This window comes from Corythoichthys intestinalis, chromosome 19 (assembly GCF_030265065.1).
Source record: "Corythoichthys intestinalis isolate RoL2023-P3 chromosome 19, ASM3026506v1, whole genome shotgun sequence".
NCBI classification, from domain to species: domain Eukaryota; kingdom Metazoa; phylum Chordata; class Actinopteri; order Syngnathiformes; family Syngnathidae; genus Corythoichthys; species Corythoichthys intestinalis.
This window is the reverse complement of record NC_080413.1, coordinates 2,228,998-2,247,483: the sequence shown is the minus strand read 5'-3', so window position 1 is coordinate 2,247,483 and position 18,486 is coordinate 2,228,998. Positions and strand designations below refer to the sequence as shown.

The 18,486-nt window shown below is 41.3% G+C and overlaps 1 protein-coding gene across 1 annotated transcript in view; it reads left to right on the top strand.

Moving 5' to 3' along the window:
• The window catches only part of nbas (NBAS subunit of NRZ tethering complex), a 173,348-nt gene extending 155,302 nt beyond the window's left edge, over positions 1-18,046 (top strand). The window contains exons 50-51 of the mRNA XM_057822401.1: positions 4,676-4,801; positions 14,254-18,046. Of these exons, the coding sequence (XP_057678384.1) occupies positions 4,676-4,801; positions 14,254-14,520 (393 nt within the window). The 3' untranslated portion in view covers positions 14,521-18,046. The remainder of the gene's footprint in view (positions 1-4,675; positions 4,802-14,253) is intronic.
• Positions 18,047-18,486: the final 440 nt, after the last annotated feature.

Genomic DNA, 18,486 nt, shown 5'->3' with positions numbered 1-18,486 from the left:
AGATCAGTCGTCCTGGTCCCTTTGCAGAAAAACAGCCCCAAAGCATGATGTTTCCACCCCCATGCTTCACAGTGGGTATGGTGCAATTCAGTATTCTTTCGCCTTCAAACTGTGTTTCTGTGTTTCTACCAAAAAGTTCTATTTTCAGTTCATCTGACCATAACACATTCTCCCAGTTCTCTTCTGAATCTTCCAAATGCTCTCTAGTGTGCTTTCTTCAGCAGGGGGATACGTCTGGCAGTGCAGGATTTGAGTCTCCCATTGTGTTACTGAGGTCCCAGCTCTCCATAGGTCATTCTCTAGGTCCCCCGGTGTGGTTCTGGGATTTTTGCTCACCGTTCTTGTTCTCATTTTGATGCCACGGGGTGAGATCTTGCATGGAGCCCCAGATCGAGGGAGACTATCAGTGGTCTTGTATGTCTTCCTTTTCCATTTTCTAAAAATAGCATTGGTGCGGTACGTTATTGACATACATGTGGACTGCAGACCAAAATGAGTTTGACACCCCTGTTCTAAATAATCAACTATTTCATTTGATAGTCGGTTAATAGCAAAAGCCCTAATATGATTAACTGCAACACTCCGTCGTACGTTGGTAAATCCACTCTTCGTCAAGTGTGTCCAATCTTTATATTCAGCATTGGTAATCTCCGAGGCGTGCGACTTCCTTCTCCCGCGACCTCACGTGCGCGCCGCTGACCTCCCGCTACTGGCGTCGCATGCTATTCGAGGGCTGCCGCCGCCGCCGCCAACCGACTGTGATATTAGTTTAGCGCTAATGCTATTCATCTCCGACGGGCGGGCGAGCGTCTGCTGAGCGGCTGTGTGGAATTAGCCTTGGAAGAGCCTGTAAAGGGGGGTTGTTTTACTCCCTCCTGCTTTAATTTGAACGCGGCACAATGAAGGCGGCGCGGCCGAGGAGTCAGATTACATTGTAATAGCGATATATTATGAGCGGCGGCGGCGGTGGCGGCACACGCTGTGCTCGGAGACCTTCTTAAAGGTATTATGCACCTCGCTGGCTATTCTTACGCTTTTTTTTTTTTCGTTTACCGCTCTTTTCATTAGATTTGTCGAGTTTTCTTTTACAACCCGCGCTCGTTATTAGATGATTTCAACCAGGGAATATAATTAAAGTGCTATCTTAATGGCACTTGGAGGGTAGTTGGAGACTTTGCTTGTATTAGAAAGGCTCATGAACTCTTTCAGTGAAATGAAATGAGTTTATTACTAGTAGATGTCCATTCCATTTGAGTAGGAGAGAATGGATGCGGATTGGACGGCTCAAGCTGTCGGTGGCAGCCACAGTAAATAGCAAATGCTTTCAAATTGGTTAAATATTACTGAGATTTTTGCCTCTTATTATTGAGTTTATTGGGGGGGGGGAATGGTTGAAATTAGCGTTGCTAGTATCGTGACTGATATAGCATTAAAATAAGGTCGCGTCATTGCGTAGTACTGACTGTAAGAAATTGAATGTTTAAAAAGGCCAAAGGGCCCCAGTGGGGGTCAAGTCCAAACAAAAGTACTTACACTGATGGCCAAAAGTAATGGCACCTCCGCAAGACTGTCAGATAATGCTCAATTACTCCAAGAAAGTGATTGCAATGATGCTTTGGTAGTTGTATCGTCATTTATTTTGCTTGCAATGAAAAAACACAAAAGAAAATGGAGGGGGAAAATGAAATCATTTTAATTTTACACAAATCTCCAAAAATGGGCCGGACAAAAGTATTGGCACCCTTTGAAAAATCATGTGGTGCTTCTCTAATTTGTGTAATTTACAGCACCTGTTACTTACCTTTGGCACATAACAGGTGGTGGCAATCACTAAATCACACTTGCAGCCAGTTAAAATGGATTAAAGTTGACTCCAACTCTGTCCTGTGTCCTGGTGTGTACCACATTGAGCATGGAGAAAATAAAGAAGACCAAAGAACTGTCTGAGGACTTGAGATGCAAAATTGTGAGGAAGCATGGGCAATGTCAAGGCTACAAGTCCATCTCCAAAGACCTGAATGTTCCTGTGTCTACCGTGCGCAATGTCATCAATAAGTGTAAAGCCCACGGCACTGTGGCTAACCTCCTGAGATGTGGACGGGGAAAAAAAATTGACGAGAGATTTCAACGTAAGATTGTGCAGCTGGTTGATAAAGAATAACGACTAACATCCAAACAAGTTCAAGCTGTCCCGCAGTCCGAGGGTAGAACAGTGTCAACCCGTAGTATCTGTCGGCGTCTGAATGAAAAGGGACTGTATGGTAGGACTGCATGGACATAAAAAAGCCAGGCTGGAGTTTATCAAAACTTACCTGAAAAAGGCAAAAACATTTTGGAAGAATGTTCTCTGGTCAGATGAGACAAAAGTAGAGCTTTTTGGGAAAAGGCATCAACATAGAGTTTACAGGGGGGAAAAACGAGGCCTTCAAAGAAAAGAACACGGTCCTCACATTCAAACATGGCGGAGGTTCCCTGTTGTTTTGGGGTTGCTTTGCTGCCTCTGGGACTGGACTGCTTAACCGTGTGCATGGCATTATGAAGTCTGAAGACGACCAATAAATTTTGCAGAACAATGTACGGCCCAGTGTAAGAAAGCTGGATCTCCCTCAGAGGTCACGGGTCTTCCAGTAGGACAATGACCCAAAACACACTTCAAAAAGCACTAGAAAATGGTTTGAGAGAAAGCACTGGAGAGTGGCCAGCAATAAGTCCAGACCTGAATCCCATAGAACACCTGTGGAAAGAAAACTGAAAATGGCACTCTTCAAATCTCTGAGACTTGGAGCTGTTGGCCAAAGAAGAATGATCTACAATTCCAGCAGAGCATTGTAAGAAACTCATTGATGGATACCGGAAGTGGTTTTTCGCAGTTATTTTGTCTAAAGATTGTGCTACCAAGTATTAGGCTGAGGTTGCCTATAGACCCTACCCACGTGACGTCACACACAGCCCTAAACCACGCCCCCGCACCATGTTGGCCGGCAACACATCGTTTTTCCCCATTGAGGCTACATACATTCCTCCTATTTACGGCGTTTTTCTGCTACTTAACGGCGATTAAACAAAATGGTGAAGGCATGTGTGGCTGTTGGTTGCACTAACAGAGAAGGTGGACGGAAAGACATAAAGTTTTACCGTATTCCGAAAGATCCCGAGAGGAGAGCAATGTGGACGGCTGCTATTCGACGCCAAAACTGGGCACCAAAAAATCACCACCGACTATGTAGTAGTCATTTTATATCAGGTAAGATGCATTTAAGATATACTTAGAGGGTTTGGGGCTGACAAATAACCACAATTAAGATCACTGCGAGGCTAATCGCCGACAACATATACGTATGTATGTAGTTAGTACTATCGCTAAACCATATAAACATAAAAACCCCTAACTGCATTGACAAACGACATGAAATAAATTAGACTTGACAGTGGATGTTAGCGAGAATAAAAGATTTTGAATTGAAAATGTCGTAACTCACCTTCCCGAGCACAAGATGGATTCCTGCCGAATTTTCGCGGACGAGGACTTCTTTCACCCAACCAGCAACAAAGTATTTATAAGCCTCCAAGCTCTTAAAGTTTTTTAAACTTTCGTGAGAATATGCCGACTTTGTGTGGATTAGGTAGTGATAGATATCTGGATAGCAGATGTCAGGCAGAGACGGCGAAGAGAACGTGTCGAAAAATAGCGATTTAGGCATCAAATATGGATCCGGCGACTGTATAAAACGAAGCTTTTCCACATAACGCCTTTTGTGTAAAACATCCAGTGAGTTTACGGCGTCGGAAAGCACTGGGTCTTCCATAAAATGCATTTTAATTTGCTCGTTCCATTGACACTAATGGTAATATAGCCACAGACAGACGGCCAAGATGGCGGGTCACGTGATTTTGTGACGTCGGTGGGTAGGGTATATACTTTTGTCCGGCCCATTTTTTGGGAGTTTTGTGTAAAATGATAATGATTTAATTTTTTTCATTCTCTCGTGTTTTTTTTTCATTTCAAACAAAATAAATCAAGATATTGCTACCAAAGCATTTGTTATTGTAATCATTTTCTGGGAGAAATTGAGCATTATCTGACAGAATTGCAGGGTTGCCAATACTTTTGGCCGGCAGTGTAGCAGATGCTTTGATATTGATAAAATAATCTTTTAGAACTCAGTTGAGAAATAAGCTTGTAATGACTTCATTTTCATGTCAGTTCATTGACTTTGTTGGGAATGTCGCCACAGGGCGGCCATGTTGGTAGGGGCAATGAAAGATATTTTCACCATTCTGCTGCGAAATCAAACAATCTGATGTTTCATCAACAAAATTGCCCTACACATCAAAGCTGATTGCAATTTTTTTATCGATTTAGGTAATTTGGAACGGATTGTGTTGAAATATCTTCATAATTTTGTATTCAGTCGATCGAAGGCCCTCGAATCATTGCAGAATATCGTACCATTGTCCAAAAAATCCATGATGTATCATATCGTCAAGAAATATTTACCACCCTTATAAAAATCCTGCCCCCTTCCACCCCGCCATCAATATTTTTCTAGATCTGCCCCTGCTGATACTTGATCGTTCAAATAAACTGTCACCTCTGAAACTTCCACTGAAACGTAATCACTGGGACTTGTAGAGTTAAAGCAGAACACATACAACCTACTGGTCTTTCCAACAGTGCGTCCGGAGCGTGGCCGAGCTGCTGTGCCCCGACTTCCAGCAGCCCGCGCTTAAACTGATGGCGGAGAGCGGCGACGCCGAGCTTCTACATCTGACGCTGGACCAAGTCAATGCCATGACCGCGGTGAGTAGCGCTGAACACCATAACGACAGATTTCACTACGGCTGTAAATGGCACTTTTTTTTAGGGCATTTTCTTGTAATTCTATTGGCTGCCATTTGTTCATAATCTAGGGACTATCTGTTTATAAATTTTTTACATTCTCTGATTATTTTAGGAAGTTTCTGGATTTTTCTAGAACTTGTTGTTCTTGTGTATGCTAACTATGAAGTCCTACTCTATCATTCATCAACCAATCGTCTTGAAACTTGATACAGTGGTATGAAAAAGAATCTGAACCTTTTGGAATTTCTCACATTTCTGCAAAAATTCACCATCAAATGTGGTCTGATCTTTGTCAAAATCACACCGATGAAAATACAGTGTCTGCTTTGGCTAAAACCACCAAACATTTAAAGGTTTTCATATTTTAATGAAGATAGCATGCAAGCCTAAGGGGATTTAAAAAGCAATTGAAACCATTTTTTAGGGAAAAAAAATTTAAGTCAGGTGTGTGCTCAATCACTGATGAGTGGTTTGAAGCTGCCCTGCCCACGATAAAACACACACCTGGTAAGAAATGTCTTGATGAGAAGCATTATCTGATCATAGCTCAGTCAAAAGAGCTGTCTGAAGACCTGTGATCAAGGATTGTTGATTTGTATAAAGCTGGGAAAGCATACAAAACCATGGATGTTCATCAATCGACAGTCAGAGAAGTTGTCTACAAATGGAGAGAGTTTGGCACTGTTGCTTCTCTCCCAAGGAATGGCCGTCCACCAAAGATGACGCCAAGAGTTCAGCGCAGAATAGTCAGAGAGGTCAAAAAGAACCCTGGAGTGTAAGCTAAAGACTTACAGAAATTACTGGCACAGTCCAATAGCTCTGCACACATCAACTACGGCCAAGAATGGTGTTCATGGGAGGACTCCACGGGGGAAGCCACTGCAGTCTAAAAAAAAAAAACATGATTGCTCGGTTAATGTTCGCAAAAAGGCATTTGGACACTCCACAGACATTACTGATGAAACCAAAGTTGGATTGTTTGGGAGTAACACACAACGTCATGTGTGGAGGAAAAATGGAACAGCTTACCAACATCAACACATCATCCCCACCGTGACGCATGGTGGAGGAGCATCATGATTTGGGGCTGTTTTTCTGTCTCAGGGCCTGGACAACTTGCAATCATTAATGGAAGAATGAATTCAAAAGATTTGCAGGAAAACCTGAGGCCGTCTGTCAGACAGTTGAAGCTAAAAAGAGGATGGATGCTGCAACAAGACAATGATCTAAAACACAGAAGTAAATCAACTTCAGAAGAACAAAATACACGTTCTGGAGTGGCCAAGTTAAAGTCCAGACTTGAACCTCATTGAGATGCTGTGGCATGATCTAAAGACAGCGATTCATGCCAGACATCCCACGAATCTGACTGAACTACAGCAGTTTTGTGGAAAATAATGGGCCAAGATTAGTCCTGATCGATGTGCCAAACTGATCTGCAGCTACAGGAAGCGTCTGGTTGAAGTTATTGCTGCCAAAGGGGAGGCCACCAAATATTAAATGTGATGGTTCACTTACTTATTTTTCCCACTACTGTCATTGTTTGCATACTATCCTCATTAAAATATGAAAACCTGTGAATGTTTGGGTGGTTTTAGTTTAAGCAGTCTTTTTCATCTGTGTGATTTTGACCATTTCAAAGGTTCAGATACTTTTTCGTAGCTGTGTAGCAGGGGCTTGTATCTATCGATTCTCGGAGCCTGTTTTTTTTTTTTTTTTTTTGGATGTGTGGGTGTTTGTCAGGGCTGTTTAATTCATTGCGTACTTGTTGCCTGTCGCTTTTGAGTTAGCTAGTAGATTGCACTGTGGACTTATTGTTGCCTGTAGGTTACAAGTTACACAGTAGAGGACATCCTTCAGTCTGTAAAAGCATGCTAGTTTTTTTTTTTAAACTCCTCCTCATTTGGGCTCGGGCCGAGTATTTTCTGTCCCTGCTTGTATCCGGCGCAGGTGGAGCGAGAGAAACATCAAACCGGCCGCACGAGATGTCAACAACCTTCCCTCGCTTTTGTTATTACCTCTCGGCTGTCACGCGCGCTGACACACAAGCTCAGGTTGTGTTCGCCGCCTGGTTTCGGCGCTAAGTGCCGCCCGCCCGCGCTCGCCGGTCAATATTTCACACGCTCGTTTGGCGTTCCGCCGCCTCTCGTTTCTCGTCGGCGTCCGTCTCCCGGCGGAAGAGCCGGATTGGAATTACCGCCGGATGGATAATGCATACACCTGCCGTCTTTTTATCATTTTAACCGCTTGTATTTCAATTTAACAAACGTATATCAAAAAGCATTGGGCTGGCTGCCACCCCTCTCACTTCAAATGGTTTGAACGTCGACCAGCGATCATTAAAATGATTGTCCTTCGGATAAGATGCACCGATCGGCACCTTGAAGGGCAATCTTTCACCTTGCTTTTATCAGACGGGTGCACAAAAGGAAGCTGGAGTGCTCGTTTATCAGATGAGGAAAGAGGCGAGTGGCCCGCTGAGGTTATGCTGATGAGCTGCTTATCTAACACACTAAACTAAAGCATCGGTGTCAAGTGCGTGAATGCCGCTCAGGTAGACGCTTCCACAGTCCCGTCACAATACATCCTTTGCTTGCCTCCAATAGAATAGACTCCATCCTATAATTAGCTTGTGCCAACACACTCTTTCCTAATGGGAAAATTTAGTCATTTAATCGTTGGTAGCGCTCCCAGTCCAAATGGATTGGGCGTCTATTATTGTCAATGGCAGCAAAAGTGAAACGCATCAACAGCCTTTCTAACGTTGTAATGACTTTAATGTTGTAATTTTATAAATTAGCAGCCATTAACGAAAATAAGCGTCCACTCGATATAGGTTTTTTTCATTCAAAACAATTTTGCAGTAGGGCCGAGAACAAAATGGTATTTGGTATGTGGCTAAATGGATTTTGCCATGTGGTATTTTTTTGCCATGAGGCATTTCTTTTGCCATTTGGCAAAATTTATTTTGCCACATGGCTTTTTTTTTCAGCAAGAAGCAAAAGTGGCATTTGCCATGTGGCAAAATGGGTTTTGCCGTGTGGCTTTTTTTTTTGCCATGTGGCAAAACTGAATATGCCCCGTGGCATTTTTTTGCCTGGCAAGCATTTTTTTGCCCTGAGGCAAAATGGAATTTGACATTTGGCATTTTTTTCCCAGCATGGCCGAGAACCAAAAATGGCATTTGCCACGAGGCAAAATGTATTTTGCCATGTTGCATTTTTTTTTGCCATGTGGAAAAATAGATTTTGCCACATGGCAAAATGTATTTCGACATTTGGCTTTTTTTTTCTAGCAAGAACCAAAAGTGGCATTTGCCATGCGGCAAAATGGGTTTTGCAATGTGGGAAAATGGATTTTGCCATGTAGCATTTTTTTTGCCTTGTGGTGAAACTGATTTTGCCCTGTGGCATTTTTTTGCCTGGCAAAATTGATTTTGCCATGTGGAATTTGTTTTGCCCTGAGGCAAAATTGAATTTGACATTTGGCATTTTTTTTCCCCAGCATGGCCGAGAACCAACCACGTGGCAAAATGGATTTTGCCATGTGGCATTTTTTTGACATGTGGCAAAATGGATTTTCCCATGTGGTATTTTTTTGCCATGAGGCAAAATGGATTTTGCCATGTGGCATTTTTTTGCCATGTGGAAAAATGGATTTTGCCACATGGCAAAATGTATTTCGACATTTGGCTTTTTTTATTCAACAAGAACCAAAAGTGGCATTTGCCATGGGGAAAATGGATTTTGCCATGTGGCATTTTTTTGCCATTTGGCAAAATGGATTTTGCCATGTGGCAAAATGAATTTTGCCATTTGGATTTTTTTTGCCATGTGGCAAAATGGATTTTGCCATGTGGAATTTGTTTTGCCCTGAGGCAAAATGGAATTTGACATTTGGCATTTTTTTTCCCCAGCATGGCCGAGAACCAACCACGTGGCAAAATGGATTTTGCCATGTGGCATTTTTTTGCCATGTGGAAAAATGGATTTTGCCACGTGGCAAAATGTATTTCGACATTTGGCTTTTTTTATTCAACAAGAACCAAAAGTGGCATTTGCCATGGGGAAAATGGATTTTGCCATATGGCATTTTTTTGCCATTTGGCAAAATGGATTTTGCCATGTGGCAAAATGAATTTTGCCATTTGGATTTTTTTTGCCATGTGGCAAAATGGATTTTGCCATGTGGGATTTTTTTTGCCATGTGGCGAAACTGATTTTGCCCTGTGGCATTTTTATGCCTGGCAAAATTGATTTTGCCATGTGGCATTTGTTTTGCCATGAGGCAAAATGGAATTTGACATTTGGCATTTTTCCCCCAGCATGGCCGAAAACCAAAAAGTGGCATTTGCCATGTGGCAAAATTTGCCATGTTGCATTTTTTTTTTTGTGACCATGTGGCAATTGTTTGCCATTTGGCAAAATCCGTTTTGCCATGTGACAAAATATTTTTTGACATTTGGGTTCTTTTTTTTCCAGTATGGCCGAGAACCAAAAGTGGCATTTGCCATGTGGTATTTTTTTTGCCATGTGGCAAAATTGATTTTGCCATGTTGCACTTTTTTTGCCATGTAGCAAAGTGGATTTTGCCTTGTTGCATTTTTTTGATATGTGGCAAAATGGATTTTGCCATGTGGCATTTTTATGACATATGGCAAAATTGATTTTGCCATGTGGCATTTTTTGACGTGGCAAATTGGATTTTGCCATTAGGCGTTTTTTGCCATGTGGCAAAACGTATTTTTACATGTGGCGTTTTTTGGTATGTGGCATTTTTTTTCTGGGTATATGGCATTTTTGCAGCCCATGCACATCCACGCTATTGACGGCTATGCAAGTCCAAATTTTCCATTCATTTTAAATGGGAGAAAATCCTGTGGCTCTGATTTTTGACCAAACACTTTACATTACAGCGCAACGTGCCGCCTATGATCACAAGCCAATCGGGACCGACCTTTCACGGCTCAATCGCATGCCAAAGTCTGCTTGTCGGTTTGGAAGTCGCTCCCCATCGCTGAGCCTTGGGAAGAAAAAAAAAAGTGACAGGCCGTCATGTCGTACAAAGGACGGTAGAAATTTCAGGCTCTCCTCTGATATCGGCGCCCCCCCGGCTCCCCTCCTTCCCCGGTCTCCATTTCCACGCAGCTCTGTCACATCTATTTCCACTTGGCCTGTCAATCTCACCGTCTTCAGGCTTCAAATCTTCCATCTTTTCCCTCGCGCATGCACGCAGCAAACTGGAATAGCCTGAGAAGAAGCGGTTTTCATGTTTTAGTGATAGGGCGGCACCAACCATTATTTTCATCGACTGATCACTGATTATTTTGTGATTAGTGGACTCATCTGCTCATGTATAAATATCATTTACATTTAAATTACTCTCGGCAATATACAAAATAGATGATATTATGGAACTACTTAGGCAGATTTTTCTCATTTTGATTCAATACCAGATGAATCAGTCTGTCTTTATCAAGGACTACAGAAATTAGAAAATATTTTCTTTTTTTTTTTTTATTAATGAATCAATACATTACAAACTAGACAAGAGAACACTTGTATTTTTGTTAAATCATTTTTATTATATAAATAAATATTTTATTCCATAATCAGAATATAAATAAATAATAATTTTACAAATTGAAATGGAGTATCTTTACTTTTTCAAAAGATTTATTCATTTACTAATGTAAAAATATATATATACAAGAAAAAAAAATCAAAACTAAAGAAAATATTTTTGAATGGCTCAAAAAGATTTGGGAAATTTGTTTTTTGCAAAAAAAAAAAAAATTAATACTAATAATATTCAGTCGCCCAAAAAAAAAAAAATTAAGCATAAAAGAATGTAGTCGCAAAAAAAAGTGCAAAAATTCATTCGATAAAAGAATTTGCTCCCAAAAAAATGTTGTTGCGAAAATTCAATGACAAAAAAAAAGTTCAGTCACAAAAACTTTTACAAAAATTCTGTCAAAAAAAAAAATTATAATTAGGCAAAAACGAATGCATTCGCAAAAAATTAGTTGCAAAATTCAGTTGTTAAAAAAAAATTTTTTTTTTAAATCACACAAACTTAATTGCAAGATTCAGTCGCAAAAAAAAAGTTAGGCACAAAAAAGATTGTCGCAAAAAATTAAATATTCCAAAAATTTGTAGGTACCAAAAATATCTTGTTGTAAAATTTCAGTCGCAAATAAAAATTTGCAAAAAAAATGTATTTGCAAAAAATAATTGCAAAGATTCAGTTGCCCCCAAAAAAAAAAAAAAAAAAAAAAATCAGGCACAAAAAGAATGTAGTCGCAAAAAATTAAATATTCAGTCGGAAAAAAAAAATTGCGGGTACAAAAAATCTTGCTGCACAAATTCAGTCACACAAAAAAAAATGGCGAAAAAAATGTATTCGCAAAAAATTAATAGCAAAGATTCAATGCCCCCCACCCCAAAAAAAAAAAAATTCTGCTACAAAAAGTTGTGTTGCAAAAATTCCATCTCAAAAATTCATTTGCAAAAAAAATTGTCGGCAAAAAAAAAGCCTTGCAAAAATTCTGCGGCCTGAATACATTTGTCGCAAAATATTCAGGAGAAAAAAATTCACATAAATTGAGTCAATTCAGACATCGAATGATCACTACTAGCCCTCCCATTTCGAATGGATTGGACGTCTATCGCCGTCAATGGCAGCCAATGAGTTTGTATATATTATTTCATGATTACGGCAGCACATTTAGAATAGAAGTGTGCCAATTTTGAATTCATTATAATCTAGAACGCGATTAATCGCGGTCCAAATTTCTTGTGGCTCTTTTAAAGCAACCCTGGTTCGCTCGTCTATCACCCGCCGTCACCGGCAGCCGAGGCGTGAAGATCCCCGGCGGCTCCGTGTTTACTATTCACGTCAGGGTCGGCCTCTCCGTTCTCAACGGCGTGTGAATAAAACAGTGAGCCGTGTTGTGAATTCTAGTCTACGTCCCCCCCGGTGGGACGGACGCGCGCCAGCGTGTTTTTCCTAAGCCGGCGCTTGCGCGGCCACTTGTAGCAAATCCGCAAACACGTGTTCAGGCAGGCACAAACGATTGTTTTCGTGGCCTCTTCCGCTCGGCTGCTCGCCGTCGAGGTCGGTCGGGAGCGGCCGAGCCCGCCCCGTGCGACCCAACCCCCGAGGCCTCTCACCTGCTCGTCATCGGACGCGTTTTCGCCTTTAAGTTCGGCGCCGGCGTCCCCGTCGAGGTATTTCGGGCCCGCTCAATTATACATGCGGTGTCCGTGTCGACTCGCCGGCACTCCCTGCACTCGTTTTCCTGCCTGCTCATGAACAATTGGGCCTTAACTCGTGGCGGCGGGTGAATGTTCGTTCATTGGGTGCTAACCATCCCACTTGATATAGATTGGACGTCTAACGCCGTCAATGGTAGTCATGGAGTAAAAAGCAGATGCTTTGACATTGATCAAATAATCTTTCAAAAATGTGTCCAAACTGGTTATGAATTCATGTTAACGTCAGTTCATTGACTTAATAACCCCTACCAACATGGCCGTCGGAAAGCCATGTTAGTAAAGGCAATGAAATGGTTTTTTTTCATGCTTCTGCCAGGAATTGAGTTCTTCACTAGTAGACGTCCAATCCATTTGAAAAGGGAGGGTCATTCGCTGCCAACCCTTCCGCTTGAAATTGATCAGCAGGGCCGAGAACCAAAAGCTGTATTTGCCATGTGGCAAAATGGATTTTGCCATGCGGGGTTGTTGTTTTTTTTGCCATGTGGCAAAATTGATTTTTCCTTGTGGCGTTTGTTTGTCATGTGGTAAAATGCATTTTGCCATGTGGCATATTTTTGCAATGTGGCAAAGTGGATTTTGCCATGTGGCGTTTTTTTGTTTTGCCATGTGACATTTATTTTTGTCATTTGGCAAAATGCATTTTGCCATCTGGCATTTTTTTGGGCCATGTGGCAAAATAGATTTTGCCATGTGGCAAATGGATTTTTCCATGTGGCATTTTTTTGTCATGTAGCAAAATGAATTTTGCCATGTGGCATTTTGTTGTCATGTGGCAAAATGCCTTTTACCATGTAGCATTTTTTGTCATGTGGTAAAATGCATATTGCCATGTGGCATTTTTTTGCAATGTGGCAAAGTGGATTTTACCATGTGGTATTTTTTTTGTTTTAGCCATGTGGCATTTTTTTCGTCATGTGGCAAAATTGATTTTGCCACGTGGCATTTGTTTTTTGCCATGTGGCATTTTTTTGCCATGTGACAAACTAGAATTTGCCATTTGGCATTTTTTTGCCATGTGATAAAATGGATTTTGCCATGTGGCATTTTGTTGTCATGTGGCAAAATGCCTTTTACCATGTAGCATTTTTTGTCATGTGGTAAAATGCATATTGCCATGTGGCATTTTTTTGCAATGTGGCAAAGTGGATTTTGCCATGTGGCATTTTTTTTTTTGTCATGTGGCAAAATTGATTTTGCCACGTGGCATTTGTTTTTTGCCATGTGGCATTTTTTTGCCATGTGACAAACTAGAATTTGCCATGTGGCATTTTTTTGCCATGTGGTAAAATGGATTTTGCCATGTGGCATGTTTTTGCCATGTGACAAATTAGAATTTGCCATGTGACATTTTTTTTGCCATGTGGTAAAATGGATTTTGCCATGGCAAAATATATTTTGCCACATGGCAAAAAAATGCCACATGGCAAAATCCTCCCAACCCTCCCACTTCAAATGGATTGGATCTCTACTTTCATCAATGGCAGTCACTGAGTAAAAAGCAGATGCGTTGACATCCATCAAAAAAATCTTTTAAAAATTTGTTTTTGGGCAAATTATGACTTCATTTGAATGTCAATGCATTGACTTTGATTGGAATGTTGCTCCTACCAACATGGCAGCCCTAAAGCCATCTTAGTAAGGTTTTTTTTTCTTGCTCCGGACATTTGTCACAATAACCGTCCGAGCCATTTGAAGTTGGATGGTCATTCGATGCCAACCCCTTTCGCTTCAAATGGATTAGACGTCTAGCGCCGTCAATGGCAGTCACTGAGAACAAAGCAGATGCTTTGACATTGAAAAAAAAATAATCTTATACAAATGGATTTAAGCTAGTTATGACTTCATATTAATGTCAAAGCATTGACTTTGATGGGAATGTTGCCCCTACCAACATGGCCGCCACCCCGAGGCCATTTTATTTGGGTCTTTTCACGCTTCTGCCATTAGTTTATCAATAGTAGACGTTCAATCCATTTGAAATTGGAGGGTGTCAGCGAATTAATGAATGAAATACACTAGCGTTGTCAATGGCAGAATTGAGTTAGTGGCAGCAGCCCTAAAGACGCGTCTGGTCTGGAGTATTTTGAGACTGCTGAGTTGCCTCTTTTGACCATTCCTTTTGTTCCTTTGCAGGAGACGGCGCGGTCGTGCGACGACGAACTGCTCTCACTGCTGCTGGACGCCGGCCTCCTGGTGGGCTGCGCTTCGTCGGCCGCCTACCCGCCGCTGCGCGCCCACCTGCTGGCCCGCCAGGACGCCGACATGGAGGCGGCGGCCGCTGGGCTGCTGGCGGCCGGCCACGGAGCGGAGGCCGGCACCCTGCTGCTGGCCCGCCGTGGCACCCACTCGGCTGGCTTCACCTTCAACTCCGCCCTCGCTGTCCTCAAAAAGTGGCTGTGAGGTGTGGACAAAATGCCGTAAACATGTCATGTTTATCTTATTCAATGTTTTTGACTCAAATCATGCTACAAAATAAAAGAGGGAAAACCTATCATTTTGAGAACAAAAGGACCAAATCAAATACAGAATACAGACAAAACTATGATGTATTATTATTATTGTGATAAAATCTCATAAATATACAAAAACGGTATGTACCGTCTATTAGGGCTGCCAGGAAATATCTTTCTTGTAAATTATTCACCCAACCCAACCTGCCAAAAAAAGCTCATCTCCATTGGGTGGTATTATTTTGTTTTGAAAATCATCAGAAAACAAACCAAAACCAACAGAAAGTGACCACTGAACCGTAAGTGGCCCGTAAATGCCCTCAAATCATTCGGAAATTATCTAAAATTTGCTCAAATTGACCCTGGAACATCCCAAAATGCAAAGGAAGTGACCCAGACATGCCCTGAAAATCAACATTAAGTGACCCGTAAATCAGGGAGTGGGGGGCATGTTGATAATCGGTTTCTTTTTACCAATTTTTCTCCCCTAGCTGCCTCAACATAAGAACGACAACAGAAAAATGTCATCGCTTGTAATTAGGGTTGGGTATCGAGCATCGATGGGAACCGGTTCTAACACTCCGATGCTCCCGGAATCGTTCAATTTTTAAAATTTCGATTCCTTGTTTCAATGCGCCCTGATGCCGAGTGGAAAAAAATTGCTGTAGTTCAAAGACTGATATTTATATACAAGTTAAAATGAACCCTGTGAGAAGTTCATTTAATGTAAAAAAATCATCGAAAACTTAAGACTTTAATATAAACTGTGCAACTTTTTTTTACCCTGCATTTTTTCTTTTGACCCTGCCTCTTAAAGGAGAACCGTTCGGAACCGGAATCGAAACGTGGAATCGGAACCGGAATCGTTCAATTTCAAACGATGCCCAACCCGACATGTTATTGACTTTACAGTGGTTGAATTTAAAGGGAAAGGTCAGACGTTTTCACATAAAGTTTAATCTTCGAGTTAGTGAGGTTTTTAATTAGTAAAACAGTTGATTTCAACCATCATAAGACTCGCGGTAGCTTAGCCGCTCCGGAGCCCTGAAACTAACAAATAACTGACAAACTGCATGGAAATTTGTTAAAATCAACTTCACCGACTAGTTAAACCCCCGCTAACTCGAGATTAAACCTAATGTCAAAATTTCTGAACTTCGGGTTAGGGTTTAGGGCTAACAGCATATCATTGCCAATGTAAAACAATGCAAATTGACTGCAAAATAATCAACAATACACAAATGAATTGCAAAGAACACAAAGGTGGGGGCGGGCACGCACAACCCGGAAGTACGCCGTGCACACAAGCGGTCAATTTGGCCACAAAACATGGCGGCAACTAAGCACTTTATACTCAATCGGACAACACATCCCAAAGATGCTAAATGAACACGTCACCTCACGACATAAATGTGCAACATGAATATGATGTAAATAACGCTTACCAACTTGGAGCCATGACTGCCCGTCTTTGTGACGGCAAAGCTACGAAAGGCCGTGCATGTAGCCACTCCAACCTATCGCCGGAACCCTCCAGAAAGAAGGAAAAATACTCACGTTCATTCATGGACGCACACAGCTCAACGTTCCCTCGCACATCTCAACAGGTGGCTGTACTTGGCTCAAATGTGCCCCTGCGCTCCATACGCCAATACAGGAAGTAACTATGAGCGGTTACCATGGAAACGAATGCGTAGTTGGAACCATTCTAACATTTTCTATTCAAAATGCTCTTCGTACATGACTACAATATTCTTCATTCTACATACAGTGCTGGCCAAAATTATTGGCACCTCTGCAATTCTGTCAGATAATGCTCAATTTCTCCCATAAAATGTTTGCAATTACAAATGCTTTGGTTGTAATAACTTCGTTTATTTTGCTTGCAATGAAAAAACACAATAGAGAATGGGGAAAAAAATTATTATCATTTTACGCAAAACTCCAAAAATGGGCCTGACAAAAGTATTGGCACCCTTTGAAGAATCATGTGATGCTTCTCTAATTTGTGTATTTAACAGCAACTATTACTTACCTGTGACACATAACAGGTGGTGGCAATAACTAAACCACACTTGCAGCCAGTTAAAATGGATTGACAGTGACTCAACCTCTGTCCTGTGTCCTTGTGTGTACCACATTGAGCATGGAGAAAAGGATGAAGACCAAAGAACTGTCTGAGGACTGGAGAAGCAAACATGTGAGGAAGCGTGGGCAATCTCAAAGCTACGAGTCCATCTTCAAAGACCTGAATGTTCCGGTGTCTACCGTGCGCAGTGTCATCAATAAGTTTAAAGCCCACGGCACTGTGGCTAACCTCCCTAGATGTGGACGGAAAAGAAAAATTGACGAGAGATTTCAACAAAAGACTGCAGATGGTGGATAAAGAATCTCGACTAATATCCAAACAAGTTCAAGCTGTCCTGCAGTCCGAACGTTCAACAGTGTCAACTTGTACTATTGGTCAGCGTCTGAATGAAAGGGGACTCTACCCAGGAAGACCCCACTTCTGACCCAGAGACGTAAAAAAGCCGGGCTGGAGTTTGCCAAAACTTACCTGAGGAAGCCAAAAAACGTTTTGGAAGAATGTTCTCTGGTCAGATGAGATAAAAGTAGAGCTTTTTGGGAAAAGGCATCAACATAGAGTTTACAGGAAAAAAACGAGGCCTTCAAAGAAAAGAACACAGTCCTCACAGTCAAAGATAGCGGAGGTTCCCTGATGTTTTGGGGTTGCTTTGCTGCCTCTGGCACTGGACTGCTACCAATACTTTTGTCCGGCTCATTTTTTAAGTTTTGTCTAAAATGATAATGATTTAATGTTTTTTCCATTCTCTTTTGGTTTTTTTTTTTTCATAGCAAGCAAAATAAGATATTACTACCAAAGCGTTTGTAATTGCAATCATTTTCTTGGAGAAATGGAGCATTTTTTCGGTGTGCCAATACTTTTGGCCAGCAGTTTACATCTGAAAATAGTTTCAAAATTATTTTCAGGTCAACAATCTCAAACAAATCAAATTTCAATTTATTTGATCATCGATTTAATCATGGCAGCTCTAATGTCTATACATATTATAATGCATGTACTATATGAATACTATAAATATGCAGTTTAGAGAACCTTCACATAGTTTCATTTTGTCCAAAACGGTTTTAAATCCTTATGAAAACGGACTTTTATTAGCATTGTATAATGTCATTCTCTCACCCTTACCACAGCTGCTATCAATAAAAATAAACAAATCAACTTTATTTGAATATCTTGACCTTTTTTAACGTGGGTTTCGCTCAATTTGTTTTTCCTGGCAGGCAGGCGGGCGGGCGGCCCGGTTAACATGTCAGCAACTGGTATCACTAATGAATGCCTGTTGTCATGATGAATGCGCTCAAGGATGTAATTAGCCTCAACGCTAACATGGTGCTGACATAATTACAGCCTTCTTCTGACCCAAACAACCGGCAGTTAGTTTGATTTGTTCTCCCCCCCCCCCCCCACCACCACCACGTCCAGATTTTAAATGGCTTGCTTAATTATTTGTTGTTTCCGTGGCATTGACAGTGATAGACGTCCAATCCTGGACTGGCAGCGATCGAATGAAATCTGAAATGATTTTCAAAATGGTAAGGTTCACGTGCTAAATATAACATTTTAAGAAGTGAAGGGAATAGTTACCTTTCTCGCTCACAACATATAATTGTTTGCATTAGTCTAAAACATTCATTCTAGTAAAACATGTAACCATAGTTTAGGCAGACTTCACTCCATGCCCTTTGACACAGTAAAGTAAATCACCCGATCAGCTCTCGCCTGATAAAATGAAGGAAAGGACATCAACGGCTCTTCAGTGGGTCAGGGCACTTTTGCCCTACTGAGGTGAAGGGAGAAAACATTATGTGATGCCTTAACATTAGCACATTA